At 48.2% G+C, this 22,691-nt stretch overlaps 1 protein-coding gene across 2 annotated transcripts in view; it reads left to right on the forward strand.

Moving 5' to 3' along the window:
- Positions 1-22,691, forward strand: part of Nt5c2 (5'-nucleotidase, cytosolic II) — a 131,082-nt gene that overhangs the window by 27,286 nt on the left and 81,105 nt on the right. Inside the window, exon 1 of one of the 2 annotated variants that reach the window (XM_021151587.3) lies at positions 19,790-20,073. The exons of the other annotated variant lie outside the window; for it this stretch is intronic. Within the exon in view, the coding sequence (XP_021007246.1) occupies positions 20,018-20,073 (56 nt within the window). The 5' untranslated portion in view covers positions 19,790-20,017. Of the gene's footprint in view, positions 1-19,789; positions 20,074-22,691 lie in introns of those variants that run through there. 2 annotated transcript variants of the gene reach the window in all.

Genomic DNA, 22,691 nt, shown 5'->3' on the forward strand with positions numbered 1-22,691 from the left:
CCTTTTCTCTCTTCTTCCAGAGCTCACTTGGAATCACACTGGTCCAGCCCTTCCTGGACTTTGTCTTCCCCTTCTTGTCCAGTGCATGGATGCCCCAAGGGGAAACATGGACCATGGACCCTGTGCCCTGATTCCCAGCCGTATGCCAGTGGCACCCAGGTACATAGAAGACTGGGAACCACGGCATAGGTCCCAGACCCCGCAGCCGACCACCATTCTGGGGACTTCGTTCTGCCTCCCCCGAGCTGCATGCCAGCTGTGCCCAGGCATCCCAGTGGCAAGGCAGGACGCAGTTCAGCAATGCACACTACTGTGATGGCTTCTGGGTATCTACCCACAAGGCCATCTCCCCATCCTGAAAGATGTTTTTTAAAAAAATACTTACGAACTTATTTCTTTAGTTCTCATTTCTTTAACATTTCTTTAATTCAATAGCCAAGGAGTGAGGCAGGCGTTATTATTCTCATTGAACAAATAATTTATCACTGGGTCTCTAATTATCCCACCCTACCACCCAGTGACTAATGCAATCTGCTTAGCTGGCTACTGGTTAATGTAACATAATATAACACAATGTAACACAATGTAACAACTGGTGAAGTGTAACACAATGGAAGGAATGTGGGCCTTGGCTTTGACTGACTTGGAGATCATATGGGTCAGCTACTTGAGTCCAGGAGGCCCCAGCAGTGACTGTACATCGCTTTAGCCACCTGTAAAGGCCCCTCCCGCCAATGAATGGCTGGTTACCATCCAGGGCTGTGCAGAGAAATGCTTGCCTCTCCCCTCTTTCTGCAGGAGCAGCCAAGCAGATCATGAACCTGAGAGCCCAGTGGTTGGTCCCAGCCTCTGGGTCAGGGGGCAAGGAGGCTAATGGGAGGGGAGTGCCTGGGCACCCTGCCACAGTTGCACCTTTAGTTAATATTTATTCTTTCTTCTTTTGCCTGGAGACTGGGGGAGCCCAATCACAGATAGTGAAGAAAACTCCAGGGCTAGGAGAAGCTGGTTTCTGTCAGGGGTGACTCAGGCAGTGCCCCCACCTGGTTCTGTGCAGGTCTTTTGTGTGGTTGTTAGAGACCACACTATTTATCTGCTCAGCAGAGCAGTCTCCTAGGAGTGCCGGAGGGTGCAGCTGGGTAATGGGTGCAGAACAGTTTTATCTCTCTACACAATGACTTTCCCTGGGGGGGGAGACCCCTGGGTCTCTTCAGGGCGTGGCACCTCTTTACATTAAAACTGCCCTGTCTTTCTAAAACGCATTTTGTTAGTGTTTTCTTTCCCAGAGGGGGCTTGTAAATTGAGCTTCTCATTCCTCAGCTCGATATAGAGCTGACCAGAATTTCTGCCAACTCATTGTTCTTCCTCTCAGTGAGCACGGCTTCTCAGCGCTGTGAACCACCATCTTCAGAGTCATTAACGAGGTGATTTCTGGACCCCAGAACAGCTGAATTTAGAATGTAGCTCCTTAGCCCCAGAGCACAGCCACTGCCGGCCCTGCGAATCTGTGTTTGCATAGTTGTACTGACTCTCGTGGAGGCCCTAGTGTAAGGACCATTTGTTCAAGCCAGACCACAGCATTTCCCGACCTGAGCGGTTGAGTTGTAGCCACTTTCCCTACTTGGGCCTTTTCTTCAACCCTCCGAAGACAGAACTTACCAGACACTTATTTTCTGATTCCTGAGGACCATTTATTTCAGACTCTTGGTTATTATATATATATATTTTTTCAATACCAAGACAATATAATTGAAAAATCCCCAAGGTACAACAACTTTGTTTTGGTAGGACCTTTTCCCTCAAGAATTTGAGAAGTTTAATCATGAGAAAAAGCAATGTCATTGTAACAGGGGGCACAGACTGGGATCAAGGTGACCTGAGCCATCACTTATTATATATTTTTTAAAGCAGGATGTCATTTTACAATCTGTCCTGACCTGTAATTGCCTGCATATCCCACCCGTGACCTCAAACTCACACCAATCCCCCTGCTTCAGCCCCTTGCATGTTGAGACTGTGTTGAACTACCAGACTTGAGTCACTTCACCATTCCTGACCTGTGATGACACGACTGCCACTTCAGCCAGGCACACCCGGGATCTTGTCATGACACTGGGGCTCAGCAATGCCAGCCTTCTGGTTTCTGGCTAGAATGTCCTGCCTTTAGCCTGCTTACTTCCCCAATACCCAAGCCTGCTCCCAACTGCCTGCCTGCCGGCCTGCCTGCCTGTCTGCATCTCTCTTTGAAAATAAATGGCCTTGGGCTTCGGAGATGGCTCAGTTGGTAAAATGCTCGCACAGGATCTGAGTTCAATCCCCAGAACCTATGTAAAGATTTTTGGGGGGCTGGTGAGATGGCTCAGTGGGTAAGAGCACCCGACTGCTCTTCCGAAGGTCCAGAGTTCAAATCCCAGCAACCACATGGTGGCTCACAACCATCCGTAACGAGATCTAGCGCCCTCTTCTGGAGTGTCTGAAGACAGCTACAGTGTACTTACATATAATAAATAAATAAATCTTTAAAAAAAAAAGATTTTTGGGTGTGATGGTGTGCCCTTGTAATCCCAGCATTGGAGTGGCAGAGGCAGGAGGATCCCCGGGGCTGTCTAGTCTAACTGATGAACTTCCAGCCAGGAAAGGCTCAGTCTCCAAGGTGGCAGACTGATGATGACACCCGAGGTTGTCTTCCAGCTGCTACATGTGTGTGCATGTGCGCGCATACACACACATGCATGGTTTTTTAAAGGCAGTAATGGCCCCCTTTCTTCTTTTACCACCCCTCATCTGAGCACACACCCTGGGTTGGGGACCTTAGTACCACCCCCACCACCCCCCATCATCATCATCTCCCTTCCCTTCCTCTTGCCTTTGTCCTTCCTGACTTCTTTCTGACTACTCAAAAACTCATCCCAGCAAGGCCTCTTCTGGTAGCCATGAGCTGATGCTGTAAGTGTCTCACACATCGGAAGAGAAGGCAGTGCCGGTGCTCGCTCAGCCTGGCCCTGTTCCTTTGCCCTCCAGTGCAGTAACTCCTAAGGCAGTTGTGAGCTGCAGGTTCTCTTAACTGCTGAGCCATCTCTCCAACACTGAAATTACATTTTTTTTTTCGTTTTTTTCAAGACAGGGTTTCTCTGTGTAGCCCTGGCTGTCCTGGCACTCACTTTGTAGACCAGGCTGCCCTCCAACTCAGAAATCTGCCTGCCTCTGCCTCCCGAGTGCTGGAATTAAAGGCGTGCACCACCACAGCCTGCTGAAATTACATTTTAAATGGGTTATTGGATATTAGGTTCCCTAACTTCCCAACCCCCTTGCGTCCCCATCCCCCACCCTTTCCCTCCTGAAGCATCTTTACCCCTTCTACTTCCCTCCCCCTCTTCAGCCATCCTCTCCCCCCCTCCATGGCTTTCTTCTGGTTTTCTGGCTTCTGTAGGTATGAAATGCAAAAAAGTAAAACTTCAAAGCTGGGATCTGCATATGAGGAGAACATGCACCATTTGTCTTTCTGACCTTGGGTTACCTCAGTTAGTGTACAATTTTAAAGTTTTCTTCATTTTCCTACAAATGTTATAATTTCATTTTTTTAAACAGCTGAATAAAATCCTGTGGGTGCGTGTATGTATGTGTTGTGTGTTAATGTGTGTATGCCTCTGTGTGTGTATGTCTGTGCATGTATGTGTTGTGTGTTTGTGTGTGTATGCTTCTGTGCGTGTGTGTATGTGTGTGCATGTATGTATGTGTTGTGTGTGCGTGCGTGTGTACTACCTTTTCATTATCTGAGTCCATTTCCTAGCCATGGAGAGTAGAACAGCAGTGAACATGGAGGAGCGAGCGAGCATCTCCGCGGCAGAAGCTGGAGTCCTTTGGGTACTGTCATGGGCAGGCACGTGCTCGCCTGCTTGAGGTCTGACTGGAGAGGACGCACTGTTTTCTTCTGCGTGTCATCAGGAATGCTTCCTGGTTTGGAGGCACTGCATTCCTTCCTGGTCCCCTGTCACAGCCATCTCTTCACTACCACACACACCCCTAACCCTGCAGAGCAGCAGACCCAGTCTTGGGAAGTCAGAGGTTTTCTTCCAGTACCTTCTTTAAACTGGACAGGGGTGACTCGGGCCTGGGCAGGGGATCCCAAAGGGATTAAGGGAAATGAGGCTTCTTAATTGTTTGTTTGTTTTTGGGGGGGGACAGGCTCTCATGCAGCCCAGGCTAGCCTCAGTAGCCTAGGCTGGCCTGTCTCACTATAAAACTGAAGCTGGTCTTGAATTTTCTTCTGCTACCACTTCCCAAGTGCTAGGATTATGAGTCACCAGGCCCCACCCAGGAAATGGACCTTTTGTGGTAGAGGTGACAGCCTTGCTTAAAGTACCTTTGGGAGGTAAAGCTGGTGCCACAGGGCAGTCCTCAGAAGACCTCAGAAGAATGGAGTCATTGAGAGGGCTGGCAGGAAGACCAGGGGAAGAGGAACTGTGGAGCTTAGAGCCGCCCCTGCCATAGCCGCAGCCTTGTCCAGGAGCCACTGCTGCTTGTTCTGTATGGGGACCGTGAGTGGGCACAAGAGAAAGAAATGTAACTCTCTCCCTTCTACAATAATTCTTGGGCCATACCATCTCAAGCCTGAGTCGCTTCGCCCAGGAGCCTCAGTTCCCAGGGGCGGAGGCCTTTTTCCACAGAGAGGTCTGTGGAAAGAGACCCTCACCCCTGAAACTACAGGACCTGTTCACAGGGACAGGGAGAACTGTGGATTGTACTGGAGAGTGGTTCTGTCCAGAAGTTACTGTCTCCCATCCTCAAGAGAGTCCTGTGAGGCTGCTGAGGGAGAAGGAAGTCTCCGGAGACTGGGTCCTTCTCCTCTGAGGGTGGTGCTGAGCACACACTACAACATGGAGACTTTCTACCATAGCACAGATGCCCTGGCCACCAACCTTCAGCCACATCTGTGTCTGTACAGCTCACCAAAGGTCTTGAGATTGAAGACATTGGAAGTGAAGAGGTGGGGGTCTTATGCCCGGTACAGAACACCACAAGGTGGCCAGGGATTGACAGGCATTGAGAGAATTCACCTGCCTGAGCACAGTTGGGAAGTTTTACTCCGTACAGAGTGTAACAGGCCAGGGCAACCACAGAACAACACTCTGTTTTATCCAAGCGTGTTTATTGTGGTGTTTATTGTGTGTGTGCATGCATGTATCTGTATTTGTGTGTGTGTGTGTCTGTCTGTCTGTCTGTCTCTCTCTTTCTCTCTCCCTTCTCCCTCCCTTCCCTCCTCCCTCTCCCCCCCCCCCCACTTCCTGTGTCACGAGACACGCATTGAACCAAGAGCCCAAGGCATGGTAGGGATGCAATAGAACCAAGAGCCTGAGGCATAGTAGGGAAGCACTTTTACTCCTGAACTCTATGCCTTCTCTATCCCAGCCTTTACCATGGTGAATGCACAACAGAACTGCATGACGAAGCTCCCACCGGTGCCCGAGACACAGCCACAGATGTCATTAGATTGAACTAAGTAAGCTCTGGCCCCAGTGTGCTTGCTCCTCGGCGTATGCCATGCCAGGTTACCGTCCCCTTGTCTGTGGGTTTCTCACAGAAGTGCGTGTTTGTTATCTCACCCCTGCAGAGGCAGAGGCAAGACATCGGCTTGGTCTCTCTGAGGTCGTTCTTGGTACATTTTAGGGTTGAGGTCAGCTGAGACTATATGAAACTGTGTCTTTAAACCAAACAAAAAAGTACCATAAAACAAACAGGACTCCCTCCCAACCAGTACTGGTGTGCAGGGCATGGGGGTGTGGCTTGTTCAGTGATAGAATGGGACTGTTCTTAAGGTGCGTGGGGCCTGAGGTTCCCACTGCAGCACACAGCATGACACCTAAATATCAATCCAAAGACCGTCGTTTCCGTGAGCCGTGAGCGAGGCAGAGCCTGGCAGAGGTGTTTCTTAAAAGCTACCTCGGAAATTCCATTGCGCGGTCATAATTGAAAACCACTGATCTAAGGTTTCTTCCTGATCCGAGATGGGAGAAACTGGAGCTGACGGGATTCCCTGGAGGCTGGGGAGTGGAATGTCTCCAGACAGTGCCCTCACCTGCTGCTGCTGCTTTAGCTGGAAGCAGGGCTGAGCAGGCTCACTGAGCTGGAGTTCCGTTTCTGGCCCTCCCCAGCACTGCTGTTTGAGCTTTAAATCCAGGTGTCCTGGAGTGTTAAGCCACAGTTCCAGTCAGGTAGAAGGAAAGGGGGCCAGTGCGGGGGTGGGGGTGGGGTGGGGGACACTGGGTCAGGGCACTCCCTGCCAAGTCAAATAGTCTGATGTAAGCCCTGGGCCTACGTGGTGGAAGGAAAGAAGTGACTCCTGAAAGTCGTCCTCTGATTTTCACACGCATACCCTCTCCAGCCAGCCAGCCAGCCATAATAAAATGTGTGGGCATGTTTTACAACAACAACAACAACAACAAATACACGAATAGAATCAAGTCTCCCAATCACTAAGAATCTTAACAAAAATTATAGTGTGTTAGTAGTTGAATCCGTAGGCAGGTAAGCTTAGGGAATAATGTAGCAACCTGGAACTCCACTTGGTTTGTGTTGTATGTACACTCTTAGCCATGTTCACTCTGAAACAAAACAAAACAAAACAACCATGGGACAACTTCCCTATCAAGGCATGGGAATGAAGGGGCTGATCTGACTGCTCTGGGCTGCATGCTCAGTAAGGTAGACTTTCCTCGGAATGAGCTTTTAGTTAAAAACCTCTATCACCTTATACCGTAATTGGATGAACATCTGAATAAAATCAGATGTAGCATGGGAAGGAACATTCGCAGTAGAAAAAAAAAGACATGTAACCCAAGCCTGTCAATCAAAATAGAACCTTTCCAGTTATCCCCCTTAGCAACAAGCCCCTTCTCCTCTTAAACCCATAACTAGAGCCCTTCAGTACTGTTTTCAAGTTTTTTTTTAATTAATAATTACTGTTACCCTGTGTATTGTGATGCACATGGGTTGGAGTTCAGAGAGTGTTGGGCCAGAGACGACTTTAGTGAGCTTGTTTTACCCTTTGACCTTTATGTAGGTTCAGGGGATCAAGCTCACACTGCAGGGCTTGATTAACCAGCAGCTTTATCTTCTGAGTCACCTCAGTGGCCCAGCCTGGAGCAGTCATCGCCCATCATCTCTCCTGACAGCATACCTGATCCGCCTGAATAAAGTTTCCTTGTTACTTTGCAAGTAGTGTGAACCTTTATTTTAATTCCTTGATTATGATACCCAGAGGCTAGAAATGTCCAGTCTGGACACTGAGTTCCAGTAACACAATGGAAATTCTGCGCAGCTAGGTTGCTGACGGTCTTCCTTGGACTTGGCGTCAGAGTTCTAAAATAGTTCTTTCAGACGCTATCGGGAGAAATTGAAATATGTCTCTCAACCCTATGTGGTCCACCCACCTCTGAGCACTGTAGCTCTCACTACCTGGGATGCTTAGCAAGTATCTTCCATTTTACAATCAGAGTTAGTGAAAACCCTCGCTGTCCAGGAACACTCAGCTTCTGTGGTAGCATCGGCAAGACTAGGAGATGCGGCCTTTACTGCTCCCTGGAGCAGCCTGATGAGCTTCCGCGTAGACCTCTACTCAGGTGACGCTGGGATGCGTGACCATGCCACAGAGAAGAACTTCAGGACTAACCAGTATGAAGTGAGACTGGAGTGTACTAATGAGAGGTTTTTCTGGGTGTGGTGGTATGTGCCAGCAGCCTTTGCACTGAGGCTGGGAATAGCCTGAGCTACACTGGGAGATCTTGTTTCAAACACACACACACACACACACACACACGCACGAACACACACACACCCTCCAAAACCAATCAAACAAAGAAGGCCGGGGGCAGCAAAATAGTTCCAGTTGAGCCAGGGGTGGGGATGTACGCCTTTAGTCCCAGCATGGATGATTTTAGTGGTGTTTTCTAGAGACAGTGTAGAGGGGCAGGTCTGATGCTTTGATTTAACCAGGAGTCCTCAAGTACTGAAACGGAAGGTTCTTGTCCCCAATTTGCTCCTGATCAATCAGTAAAGATAGCAGCTGCCAATGGATGGGAGGAAAGAGAGAGGTGGGACTTCCAGGTTCCTCCTGGTTAGGAGAGGAGGGGGTAGTTCGAGATACTTGGGGGAGAGAGGATAGACTCAGAGCTGTAGGGGAGATCTTCCAAAATGTAAGCAGAAAAGGAAAGTGGCCCTTGGAAGGGCAGCCCAAAAGTGTCTTAGGCAGCAAGACCGGCGAGCTTCAGGAAAGGTAACTGGGCAGCTAAGTTGAGGACAGAGTTAGAGGTGTTGAGCTAGGAGTAAAGGTAAGGGCTTACAAGCCGTGGAAGACTTAGAAGAGCCCAGCCACGGAGCCAATAAGCTCATAAAAATGAGCTCATATGTGTGTGTCTTTCATCTGTGGATTTGAGATAGTTCCTGGGTGGGTGTGTGCCTTAGGCTCTGCCAAAATTACCTGCTACAAGACAATGTTGTTACCCAGGCTGCCCTCAGGCTCTGTGGTGACAGTGTTGTTGCCCAGGCTGCCCTCAGGCTCTGTGGTGACAGTGTTGTTGCCCAGGCTGCCCTCAGGCTCTGTGGTGACGGTGTTGTTGCCCAGGCTGCCCTCAGGCTCTGTGGTGACAGTGTTGTTGCCCAGGCTGCCCTCAGGCTCTGTGGTGACAGTGTTGTTGCCCAGGCTGCCCTCAGGCTCTGTGGTGACAGTGTTGTTGCCCAGGCTGCCCTCAGACTCTGTGGTGACGACGTTGTTGTTGCCCAGGCTGCCCTCAGACTCTGCAGCAGTCCTTCTGCTCCTCAAGTGCTGGGATTACAGATGTGAGCCTCCACACCTGGATCTTTAAAGAGCTTCTAAGGACCCTACTCTCCCCACAGATGAGATCATAGGGTGGTTTCTAAGATGCATTGTTTAGGGTTATAATAAAATAACAGGACACAGGTGCCAAAGAATCCGTACTATGCCAGGTCCCAAGAAAGTTCAGACGGGCTGGAGAGACGGCTCCACAGTAAGATCATAGCTGCTCCTGCAGAGGCCCCAGGTTCAGTTCCCAGCACACACATGTCATCCTAACCCATGTGTAACTCGAGTTTCAGGAGATCTGATACCCGTTTCTGACCTCCACAGGTGTGTATGCGGTACACATGCAAACATTCAAGTGTACAGTCAAAACACTCATACACATAAAATAGCAATATTCTTATATAAAAAAAGTTAAGACACGTATTGACTTGAAAGAAAATTTATAATTTTGTTTGTAAGGTTTCTCAGAAAATTCCAGGCTTACAGCTAGGAAAAGAGCAAGCTTGAACTCAAAGGTCCTTTGCTCTCAGGGCTGAAGCATGGCGTGCTGCTTCCCCAGCGGCCTGATTTAAAATGCTGGTATGTCGGGCTGCAGAGTTGGGCCAGTGGCTAAGCGTACTCCTTGTTCTTCTGAAGGACCCAGGGTTGATTCAGAGCACCCACAGGGAGGCTCACTACCTCCTCAGGCACCAGGCATGCATGCGGTGCATAGACATACCTGCAGGCAAGGCACTCATGACTAAAATAAATCTAAAAAAAATAAATAAATCCTGCTATATCAAAAGAACATTGTCTCTGTCGGCAACTAGAAAGAGAAATTATGTTGGTTATGTAGACATTGTTCCCTTTCAGCTGACAGCCAGCTTTAGCTGGATTCTGGGGTAAGGGGCTCTTCTGTCTCCCATGTCTCCTCAGTGTCCTCTGTCCCTACTGCCCTGACTTGAGTCAACTGTAGAACACTTGACCGAATGCTGTGTCACAGACAGGACTTGGGCCGGTGGCCTCTGTCAGTGTAGAGTGGGAAAACAGTGAAGAATAGTGATGTCACAGCGGGGTTGACCCTCTGTCTTTTGAGGGCCAAATTCAGGCATGGACTGGTTCTGTAATGAAGGCAAAAGAGAATGGAAAGGGTGGGAGTTGGCTGCAGAGAACAGCAGGTTACTCCCAGGCAGAGTGGCCGTGAGCAGAGACGGTCATCTCATCTGTGGAGAGAGCTCTTGAGTCGTCATACACAGCCCGGGGAAGTGCTTGAATATGTCTTTTCCGGGACAGACAAGAAGCTGTGACGTGTGCAGCACTTTGCTCTAGATGTCGTATCTTCCTGAGCAGAGCCTCCCTGTGCCAATGCTGTGAGTCTGATTTCTGGGTAGCTGGGTGGCCACCCGTCTACCTGGGTTCGCTTCTGCCTCCGTGCATGTGTGTGAGTCATGTTCATGCCTAGTGCCCGGGGAAGCCAGGAGAGGTCATCGGGTCCCCAGAACTCTCATGTTCATGCCTAGTGCCCGGGGAAGCCAGGAGAGGTCATTGGGTCCCCGGAACTCGAGTTGCAGACAGCTGTGAGCTGCCCTGTGGCTCCTGGGAATCAGACCTGGATCCTTTGCAAGAGCAGCAGTGCTCTTAACTGCTGACTGGTTCCCCCAGCCCTTCTTGTCTTTGCTTGCTTACAGTTGCTGTTTCACTTGGGGCTATGATTTCCTGTCTTGGTGTGTTGAGTGTGCACACATGAGATGTGTGGAGGTCACAGGGCAACATGCATGAATCCGTTCTCCCTTTCCCGAGTCCCGGCGACGGAACTCACGTCATCAGGCTTCATAGCACACAGCTCCCGCCCTGAGTTATCTCGCTTGCCCTATTCTTCCTTTTAAAGTTCTGCCTGTTGCTGTTTCCTGAATACTAGGGTTGAATGTGCACACGGCCCCATTGCCATCTTTTCTTTTAGCCATACTAAACCCATCATCTGCTTATGTAGTGTTGTGCCAAGGATCAAAGCTGGCACTTTGCACATACCAGGCAAATGTCCTGACAGTGAGTTATATTGCCCAGCTTCAAGCTCCGATATTCATTAAGTTAACGATTCATTAGTTAAAGCTCATAGATTGTTGTTCGACACAATCCTCCACGAGGGCAGTGGGAGCAGAGATGTCAGACATGGGGTCTGGAAGCCCTGTGAGTGTGCGCAGTGAATGCACCACACCAGGACTGCACTCAGTAGGCGAATCAAGTTTACCTAGGGTGGTTGAAGGCTTATGAAGTTTCGGGGCACATCCCTTAAGCAGAGGCAGACATAGGGGCTTCGAATTCCCTGGACAAGGTTAGAGAAGGAGAAGCGCTGCTAACAAAAGGGAGTCTCCCATATTGCACCGAGCCCAGAGGCTATCTGGTCGTGGTGGACTTCAACCTTAGCAGAGTTCCCCCCTCCCCCCAAAAAAAACCTAGGCATGGTGGTTCATATCTATACCACTACTTTGGAAGTGAAGGCAAGGGGGTCGTGAATTCAAGGCCTTCGTCAGCTACCTGTTGAATATGGGGCCAACCTGAATGACAGAACATGAGATGGTATGTCAAAAATAAACAAGAACTAAAGATGGATAAGAGTGGGGGAGGGGCTGGAGAGATGGCTTGGTGGTTAAGAGCATTGACTGCTCTTCCAGAGGTCCTGAGTTCAGTTCCCAGCAACCACATGGTGGCTCACAACCTTCTGTGATGGGATAGGGTGCCCTCTTCTGATGTATCTGAAGATAGCTACAGTGTACTCATATACATAAAATAAATAAATAAATTTTTTAAAAGTGTGTGTTTGTGGTGGGCGGGGGGGGGGAGTGTAGGTGGTGGCATACGCCATTAAACCCAGCACTCAAGAGGCAGAGGCAGGCAGATCTCTGTGAGTTCAAGGCCAGTGTAGTCTACTAAAGTGGAAAGTCAGTTGTGTTGGATGGTGTTTTGCAGGGCAGACACATGGAAGGACACCGGATGAAGGATTCTTCGATAACGATGTGTAGGTATTGGTTCTTTGTGTAGCTGAGCTCCATTTGTTGTGAATCCATTGAGAGAAATGGACAACAAAAAACAAATAACAAAAAAAACCCAAAAAACAAAAAAAACAAAAAAAACTTCCGGCAACTTTTTGCTGCTTCTGCAGACTGGGGCTGATTGGCAGGATGATGTCAGCTGAGACAGATTCACATGCTGAGGTAAGACACGTGGGGAAGCAGTGGAGGACATGTGATGTTTGGAGGGAGTATAAATAAGTCCCAATGAACCATGAAAGCGGCCCTTGCATAGCTGGCTTTGCAATGTTTCTTGGTCTCTCATCTTCATTGATCTTTGCTTTGATGAGAAACAAACAGCAGAGAACTTCTCCTGATGTCCCTGCTGCTTGGTCCTGATTGTTCCTGCTGACAGGAGCCAAAGCCTGCTGAATCCTGTTAACTGAACTACTGACTTCCTGACAATGCAGATGGAACTTGCTCCAAAGAACAAATTTTTTTTAATTTAATTTAATTTTATTTTATTTTATTTTATTTTATTTTATTTAGTTTTTGAAACAGGGTTTCTCTGTGTAGCCCTGGCTGTCCTGGAACTCACTTTGTAGACCAGGCTGGCCTCGAACTCGGAAATCTGCCTGCCTCTGCTTCCCAAGGCTGGACTGAAAAACCCTGTCTCAGGAAAAAAAAAAAGGCTCAGTGGGGTAAAGTTGCTTGCCTGACTGCTTGAGTTCCTTTCCTGGAACCCACGTGGTGGAAAGAGCTAACTTTTTCCTTCCTCCCTTCCTCCCTCCTTCTCTTTCTTCTTTTCTTCTTCCACCTCCTCCCCTGCCTCCTCTAATTTTCAGACAGTGTTTCTCTGTGTGGTCTTGGCTGTCCTGGAACTCTGTAGACCAGGCTGGCCTCTTAACTCACAGATCCACCGGCATCTGCCTCTCAAGTGCTGGACGTAAAGATGTGTGCGCCCCCCCCATCCCCCCTCCCACCCCGGGCTCCCCAGCCCACTTTAGCTTTTTAACTGTTTCTAACTCACTTGGAGCGACAGTGTGTGTGCCCATAATCTCAGCACTGGGGAGATAGTGGCAAAAGGATCACTCAACTGAAGGTCAGCCACACCAGAATGAGCTACAGAACCCTAACTTGGAACAAACAAGTGGTGCAGAAGCAGGCGGATCTCTGTGAGGCCAGCCTGGCCTACATAGAGATCTTCAGGGCAGCTGAGGCTACATAATAAGATCCTTTCTTGAAAATGACAAAAATTCCCCATAAGTGTTACAGATCCAAGAAACCCCACGTTTGCTAACCACTCATCAGCTTGGTGTGTGAGAAGTAACAATGCTAGGGTGATCTCAGATCTCAGAGAGGGCAGCCACAGAGGCTCTCGATGGCACTGATAGTCGGTACAACAGTGGAAAACCCAGGATTTTGCTACCCATCAGTTCATGTGGAGTCAGCACCAACATACACACACACACACACACACACACACACACACACACACCACAAGCTAACCATCCAGCACAGTGATGTGTTCTAGCTGTCCCAGCTACTTGGGAGGCTGAGGCAGGAAGATGGTTTGAGTCCAAGAGTTCAAGATCAGCCTAAGCAAAAAAACAAAGACTATCCGAAACAAACAATTTGTTTTATTTGTTATTTTCATTTTAATGATGCAAAAACAAAGGCATGAGGACACCAAGAAACTTGCCCAAGGTCACAGCTAGTTAGCAACAGAGCCAGGAATTGAAGCCAAGAGGGGTTGGCTTCGGAATCCATGCTCTTAATCCCCATATCAGTATGCCTGGCTAAAAAGCAACTTAGACTTTGCTGGCATGTAATGACCTATCTTTAGCCTCTGATCCCATCGTCAGACTGAGCCTGTGGGACAAGCTGCCTGATCTCGCTGGGCTGCTGTCAGTGATTCCCTTTTGAGGTGTCTCCACATCACTCCGGGGAAGTCAGGGCAGATGGCCACCCCTTTGGCAGAGTCCTAAAAGCCAACAGCAGCCAAAGCAGTGAACTTGGCCTGAGGCTAATGTGCCTTTGGACTGTAGACTAAGAAGTTACAGCCTGGGCTAGTAGTTCCAATTTTTTTTTTTTTTTTTTTTTTTTTTTTAATGATTGCATTGGAAATTTATTTGGGATGAGACCTCTGCAGAACAAATCATTCTTAAATTGTGATTCAGGCTGAAGCAACTTCATAAACACACGTCCCAGGATCTCAACTACAAGATTAGAGTATACCACTCTTTTGCTTTCCTTTGAATACCCACTTCAGGCCTGGATCGAGGCATGATTTATCTCTTCATATTTCATCCACTGTTCCATAGGCAGGAGTTGATGCCTCCTGGTGAGGTTCCAGGGTCTCTTAATCGGAATTATCCTGTCATCGTGGGGTTCTTCAGCAGCCTTCTGATGATTTCAGCACCTCAGTCTCTCAGCTAACCTCAGTCTGTTGACTCCTGCAACATTATAACATTTTCTGATACATCCAGCAGCTGGCTTGACTTGAGCCCTAAAGTTTTTTTAAAGATTTATTTTTATTTTTATATGTTTGTATGAGTGTGTCTGTGGGTGAATGCCAGGTGTACAGATGCCTGCAGAGTTCAGAAGAGGACATCAGATCCCCTGGGGCTCGGGTTATAAGCAGTTATAGGTCATTTGACTTGGATGCTAGGGACCAAACTCCAGTCTTCTACCAGAGCAGCAAACACTCTTTTGTTTGTTTCTTTGTTTCTTTTGTTTCTTTCCTTTTCTCTTTTCTTTTCCTTTCTTTTCTTTTTGAGACAGCATTTTTCTGTGTAGCCTAGGCTGCCCAGGGACTCACTCTGTAGACCAGGTTGGCCTAAAACTCAGAGATCCATCTGCCCCTGCTTCCAGAGTGCTGGGATTAAAGGAGTTATCCACCATACCAGGCTCTAACAAACACTCTTGATTGCTGAGCTATCTCACAGGCTCCACCAAAAAACAAACAAACAATTTTTAAAACCAAGTTTTTTTTCCAAACCCAGATCCAAGTTTAATTATTTACACACATGTGAATTTGTAACATATATGTGTATATAGGCACACACAGATCAATCAGTTTCATCTGCTGCCAACTTCTCCCTTGCTAGGCTTTTGACTCCAGATCTTCCCAGGCTTCCCTCAGACTTGTGATCTTCCTGCGTCTCCTCCAGAGTGCTGGGATCGCAGGACCATCATGCCCAACTGCTCTGTAACTAAGTAGTCCCAAGTCCTAGGAGCTGACTTATTTCTGTCAAAACAGCACTTAGCCTGACCTATTTATTTATATTAAAGATTTATTCATTTATTTTTATGTATGTAGTACACTGTCCCAGTCTTCAGAGACACCAGAAGAGGGCATCAGATCCTATCACAGATGGTTGTGAGCCACCCTGTGGTTGCTGGGAATTGAACTCAGAACCTCTGGAAGAGCAGTCAGTGCTCTTAACTGCTGAGCCATCTCTCCAGCACACTTAGCTTGTCCTCTTAGCATGGATTTCTTTTATCTGGCTAATATCTGAACTAAAGGATTAATTGGAAAGAAATATTTTGGGTTTGGTGAAAGTAAAATTAGTAACTTCAATTCCTGGGCCTAGATCTAGCACAGGCTGCATTTACAGAGGACCCGAGGTGGCCAGCACCCATGCCAGATGACTAACAATGGCCTGTAATGGGAGCTCTAGGGAACCAATACTTGTGGCCCCCATGAATACCTGCATGCACCCTCACTCAGATACATACACATATACACATAATTAAAAATAAAATAAGCCTTAAAAAACAAAAACAAAACCTCCATCGCCGGGCGTGGTGGCAGAGGCAGGCAGATTTCTGAGTTCGAGGCCAGTCTGGTCTACAGAGTGAGTTCCAAGACAGCCAGGGCTACACAGAAAAAAACTGACTCAAAAAAAAAAAAAAATCCAAAAACCAAAACAACAACAAAAACCCCTCAACTATTGGCCACTATTTTGAAATCAGACTTATTTACCTTTTGAATATCTTTATTTTATGTGTACATGTTTGTGCCTGAGTGTATGTTTGTGCACCATGTGTGCGAAGCCTGTAAGAGTCGGAAGAGGACATTAGATCCCTGGAACTGGAGTTACAGGCAGTTGTAAGTGACCATGAAGGTTCTGGGTGGGAGCTGTGAACTTAGGGCCTCGGAAAGAGCAGCAATAAGTGTTGTTAAGCACTGAGCTGTCTCTCCAGCTCTCACATTGACTTGCCTTTAGCCTAGGAGTCAAGCAAGATAGTTAGGACATAGAAGGCCCATGAGATGTAACATGTGCCCCAAGGTTCTCCCCACCCTCCACGCCCTCACAGTTCTGATTCCTGTCTCTCGCTGGCTGACAGCCTGGAGTTTTCAAAAGTGAACCACTTGCACAAAGAACTGTTGTTTTACATTTGGGAAACTTCTCCAAGGAGATCATTAAAAATGACTGAGGACACAAAGGGTGGGTGGGCTCAACAGCCCCTACCTCTAGGTGAGGAACTACTGACAGGCAATTGGTACAGGGAGGAGGGTGATTTCAGGTCTCTTTTTAGTGAGTGGCCCTGGTGGATTGACCGCTCTGTGGTGGATGGCAGGACATCAAGACAGGAGGGAGTAGAGGGGTAAGTTGGGGAGGGAATATGATCAAAACACATTGTATGTGTGCATGACACTCTCAAAGAATTAATAAAAATACTCTGTTTTAATAAATGACTGAGAACTATGGCTCGGTCTCGCTGTGCAAGCATGAAGACCCAGGTTCAACCCTGGCATTCACAGTCAGGTGTGATGGTGTGCACCTGTTATCCCCGTGCTGTGGGTGGTGCTGTGGGTGGTGCTGTGGGTGGGGACAGACAGGAGGATCCCTGGAGTGTGCTGCCTGTTAGTCTAGCCAAACTGATAAGTTCCAGGTTCAGTGAGAGATCTCATTCAAAAAGTAAAGTGGGGCTGGGGAGATGGCTCAGTGGGTAAGAGCACCTGACCGCTCTTCCGAAGGTCTGGAGTTCAAATCCCAGCAACCACATGGTGGCTCACAACCATCTGTAACGTGATCTGACTCCCTCTTCTGGAGTGTGTCTGAAGACAGCTACAGTGTACTTACATATAATAAATAAATAAATAAATAAATAAATCTTTAAAAAAAAAAGTAAAGTGGAGAGTGACTGAGGAAAACATGAGACATTGATCCCTGGTCTCCATGCATGAGCACTCATGTGCGCACACATATGTAACACAGACACACAAACATACACACACACACACACACAGTCTAATGAGTAGGCCTTAAACACGATTTCTTATGACCTACATGTGTCACAAAGTTCCATGTGATCCGTGCTTTCTCTCTGCTAGCACTGTTGGCATTGGAGCCTATAGCCTCCCAATCCAGTGATGATGTCACCCATCGGTGACAAGGACCTGGCCAGTCTGTTGCCATGGCAACCACCATACATTCCCAGCATTCACTTGCCTGCCCTTACCCATGCACGGTGGTGCGTGTGATTACATTATGGTTCAAATAAAAGACAGAGACCCTAACCTTCGCTCTCTTTCCTCCTCATCTACCTCTTCCTCCTCCTTCTCCATTTCCCCCCTTCTTCCCTTCCTCCCCTCTCCCCCCCATAAACCTCTCCTGTGGAACTGCTGGCCTGGTGTGATCTGTCTAGATACAGTTGCCATTCTAATACAACAGGCACTTCCTCCTCCAGCTGCAGGCCTGCAGAGTGGACCTATCAAACATCTCCTCTTCCAGGACAGAATCCTGTGGATAAGAAAAAAAGGCACACATTTTGCCAAATATCTAAACCCAGTTGCTGACTAAGTAGCTTCACCCCCACCATCACATACTTAATAGCTACTACTGTGCATGTACGTCAGCCGCTATCAGCTTCTGCCGCCTCCACTGTACTCTCTTTAAGCGTGTCTTGTGCCGTAATGAGTTCTCCAACCTTGTTCCACTTTGACTCCCTCTGGAATCCTTCTCTGCCTCGACCGGTCAGAAACTGAGCTTGAGCCCTTCCCAGAGGCCTCCTGTCTTTGAGGGTGGCCCCAGGCAGCCCAAGGGCATCAGTGGGTTCTAGTTCTTGCCTGATGACAGCTGAGACTTGTTTGGTTTTGTTGTGCGTATAGTTGTTTGTTTTGTTTTTGTTTCTCTAGACAGGGTCTCAGTGTATAGAGCAGGCTGGCTTTGAGCTTTCTAAGCAGCTCAGGCTAGCCTTGAACACGAGGTGGTGGTTATTCTGCCTCGGTGCCACCCACACCCACTCCTGTGAGTGTATTCCTTGCCTTACTATGAGGCCCTGTGTTACAGCAGGTGTGCCATGGTGCACATAAACTGGGGACTGCATCCCATTCCTGCTAAGTGGCTGGGCAGTTGGTTAGAGACAGGTGCTCTGGAGGTGGCTGTGAACGGATTTGTGATCCCTCTTCCTGCGGCCTGGCCATTGTCAGTTGCCTTGGATCCATTCTGTATTTTTTTGCAATAAGTACTCAGGAGATTATTGTTCAAAATGTCCCCAACAAGCCCACAGAGTCAGCTGTTGCCTGGACAGCAGGCAGCCCAGAATAGTTTCAGATTGGCTGCTACCATGGTAACATTGATTTCAGTCACAAGCGGGCATTAGGTAAATAGTTAATGTTGTCAGAGAACACGTGGGTGGACCACCTGCTTCAGAATCACCTGGGAATTTGTTTGAATCTTCTGTTTTGTTTTGTTTTAACCGAAACCTTAGAGTCTCCTGTAGCCCAGGCTATCTTTGAGCCCCAGATTGACTCCAGTCTGGCTTTGAACTTCTGGTTGCCACTGTGGTTTAAACCTTGGAATCGTAGGACTCAGGCCAGAGGGTTTTAAACTTTTTAATTGGTTCTTTGTGAATTTCACATCATGCCCCTCGATCCCACTCATCTTCCCCTCCCCTTGTTCCTACCTGCCACCCTCGTAACCTCCCCCACAACAGAGAAAACAAATCTTTGTGGAAGCTGTAGTGTGTCACAGTGTGTCCCATACATCACCCAGACCTAGAGCAGCCATGTGGCTGGATTAAAATTCTTCTACAAGGTGTGGCGCCCCGCGCCTGTAGTTCTAACACTGTAGCTAAGTGGTGAGTCTGAGGCCACCCGGATTTTATGAGACCCTGACACAAACCAGGAAAAAAGTCAGCCAGGCAGCATACACACAGAAAGTTAGACCCATTGAAGAAAACAGCGTCGTCGTCGTCACCGACTGCTCCGTTACAGATGCCTCTCAGCTCTTTGAACTAGAGCAGCTTCCTTCCTTACAAAGGCCTGATGTGTGTTGTTTGTTTTAGGATATGGTGCTGTGTGCCCGAGGGGTGGAACTTGGTCTTTGCTGGCTGTGCTGGTGACTTACCTGCCCCAGGGCTGCCATCCCTCCGTGTGTGAGTGTGTGTGTGTGTGTGTGTGTGTGTAAGCCTGTCTTAAGTGGGTTTCCGGTTATGTATGATCAACTTTCCTAACACCTATGGTCACGAGTTTCCCTTGTACTCCCTGGGTTATGTAATTTACGTGTAAACTGTACAAAGTTAAAAGCAAAAAGAAGGCTCTGGCCGGAGGGCTGAGAGAGAGGATGGCGGCTGTGGTAAAGGAAAGCTGCGATGAGCAAGCCCTTCCCACCCACCTCTTGTTACACCTTTCACTTCCCACAGACGTCTGTGTCCAGAAAACAAATTTGTTAAAATCGTTTATTTGTATTTCTTGGCCCCCAAATAATTATATTTGTGTAGCTTCCTGGTAGTCAGCCAGAAGATCGTTTACTGTTGCTGAAGTGGAACGCCACGTTGGGAGTGAAATCATTGAGGGGACGCTTTCGCTGACTAATAATAGAAAGTCTAAAATTATCCATATTTGTCATCAGATTGGCTTCCTAATACCCGGGTAAGTGCCCTCTCCCTCTCGCGTGCCGCAGACTTTGCTTCCCATGTGGGTACTGATTAACTGGTCAAGTTCAGTGCCCAGGCCGGCCGAAGCGCTTTGCAGGAGGCCCACGGGTTCCGAAAACCCAGCAACTTGTCACTTATTGTTTTAGCTTTGCTACTAACCAGGGCTCTTGATTGGTTTGTTTTCTCTACCAATTAAAGAATTAAAAGACAGGGCTGGAGGGAGGGCTCGGCAGTTAAGAACATTTGCTGTTCTTCCAAAGGATGCTAGTTCTTTAAAGGACCCAGGTTTGGTTCTCACTGCCTACACACAGCAGCTCACAACAGTATGCAGCTCCGGTTCCAGGCCATCCGCTGCTGTCTTCTGGCCTCGAAGAGCACCAGGTAGTGTTTTTGGTGGCCTGGGATGGGTTCCCTTTCCCCAATTTTGGGTTGGTCAGCTCAAACAAACAAACAAACGAGGTTTGAAAGGCCCACAGCTTCGGATAAATATGTGTTTATGATGGGATAAGACAGAAGACCCCCTTCCCTAATGTGACAGAGGAAGGCCAGCTGGTATGTTCAGAGCTTTGAGTAAACATGTTCAGGAGTAGCCGGGTTCATCCCCGCCCAGCCTGACTGTGCAGTAGGAAGCAGGGCCCTGCTGGAGGGAGAAAATGCCCTTTACTCTAGGTCTTTGTCTCAGGTCACAGTGGTGAGGAAGAAGCAGGAAGTTTGCCATCTTCAGTCTGCTTGTGGCCTCTTTCCCTATCTTTCTGTGTCAGGGATCTGTGTAGCTCCTAGTCCTCAGGAGTTTCTGTCACTGGGATGAAACACTCAGCTCAGAAGCATCCAGAGAGGACTGAGTTTATCTCAGCCTACGGGCCACTGTCCATCACTGAAAGAAGGCGTGGCAGGAACAATAAAGTTCGTGGCTTCTCTCCTCCTGCGCTAGCTCTGAAATAATGACATGGAGACCTGGTGTATTCACGAAGACGCTTCCTTGCACGATGGCTGGCCGGGGTTCTCATCTCTTCTAACTCGACCATGCTGGCCTGGCGACCATGCTGGCCTGGCCTACTTCCCAGCCCCTCTCCAGCCCCTCTCCAGCCCCTCTGTGTTACCTGCCATCTTAGTGTTGCTCTGGCTCTTCCTACTCCAACCACCCTCTCCTGGCCACTCTCTCTCGGCAATCTCCTCTTGGTGATTTCTCCTTACTTTCGGATCCCTCCCGTGGATCCGAAGTCCTGCTTTATTCTCTCCTGCTCAGCTGATCAGGTTTTTATTAACCAATCAGAGGTGATGAAAAACAATTTTTACACAACACTGAGACAGGAGATGTTTGACATTGCCAATATCTGAACTGCAACCAGATCTCTGGGGACCGCAATCAGCATCTGAATACACAGTGCACAAAACCATCCCCCAACAAGAAACTCAAGCAGGAACTTAAAGCAGAAGCCATAGACTGCTTGCCAGCTTCCTCCTAGGGTCAAGCTTAGCCAGCTTTCTTACATTGTCCAGGACTACCTTCCCAGGGGATGGTGCCATCCACTACAGCCTGGGACCTCCCACATCAATTGACAATCCAGACAGCTCCCAGCAGGTCATTCTGATCCAGGCAGTCACTCTATTGGCTCAATTGTCCGCCACTCCGAGGCTGGCCTGAACTCACAGAGGTCCACTTGCCTCTGTCTCCCAAGTGCTGGAATTAAAGATGTGTGCCACCGTGCCCTTATATGGCACTATGCTATACCGAGTTGACAATTAACATTGACATTAAATGGGCGCTAAGGGAGGAAGGTTGGTGATATGTCAGTTCTTACTAAAAACAAATTGTACTGTCCTCTCAGATTTCCGAGCAAGGGCTGATGACGTCACAGTGTAGAGGCAGGAATATAAGAATGGACCTGAGAGAGGCTCAGCAGGGAAGAGCACTCACTGCTCTTCCAGAGGACCTGAGTCCAGGTTCCAGCACCCAGGTCAGGCAGCTCACACTCTTTACAGCTTCAGCTTCAGAATACAGCAGAATGTTGAACCCTGACCTAGTAGTGTAATTCAGTGCATTTGCCGAGCATGCACAAGACCCCAAGTTCAATACCTAGACACCCCTACACACACACATACACACACACACACACACACCAACACAATGTTGGGCTCGCACTGTCATCCCCAGCTGAGACTTTATATGATAGTAGGTTATACTGTGTTGATAATTAAAACTAACTTGGAACAATTAAGGCTAACCCAGGACACTTATAAAAAAGGGTATTTAGGGAAGATGACTAGAAAGGGTGTTCGTAGGGGCTGGAGAGATGGCCCAGCAGTTAAGAGCACTGACTATTCTTCCAGGGGTCCTGAGTTCAGTTCCCAGCAACCACATGATGGCTCACAACCACCTGTAATAGGATCTGATGCCTGCTTCTGGTGTGTCTGAAGCACACAGCTAGAGTGTTTTCATATAAATAAAATAAATCTTAAAAAAAAAAAAGAGCCGGGAGTGGTGGCGCACGCCTTTAATTCCAGCACTCGGGAGGCAGAGGCAGGTGGGTTTCTGAGTTCGAGGCCCGCCTGGTCTACAGAGTGAGTTCCAGGACAGCCAGAGCTATACAGAGAAACCCTGTCTCGAAAAACCAAAAAAAAAAAAAAAAAGATTTTGCTAACAGTTGTAGATCCTCTCTCATGGTGTAAGTCTCCAGTAGCCGTTTCCAATGGGTTTTTACCTGATTCCAGTGAATCACTTTTTGTAACTCTGAGGTTATTGGCTGGCAGGTAACATTTAAACTGTGGGTCTGACTCCGACAGTTCTTTTTTATCCTGTGTGCTCTTCTCCTTTGTACTGAAGGCTGGGTGCGTCAGTATCATCCATGGGGCAGAGCTTTGGCTCCTTCTGGGACTCCCCCCCTCCCTTTTGGTGTATTGTAGTACAGATGATTGAATCTAGGGCCTTGCACATACTAGATTTTGTAGTTGCTTGAATTCTTGGTCTCGCTCCTGAGTGCTGGGAATCACAGGGTTGT

This window comes from Mus caroli, unplaced genomic scaffold, assembly GCF_978045245.1.
Source record: "Mus caroli unplaced genomic scaffold, Mus_caroli_1 scaffold_20, whole genome shotgun sequence".
NCBI classification, from domain to species: Eukaryota; Metazoa; Chordata; class Mammalia; order Rodentia; family Muridae; genus Mus; species Mus caroli.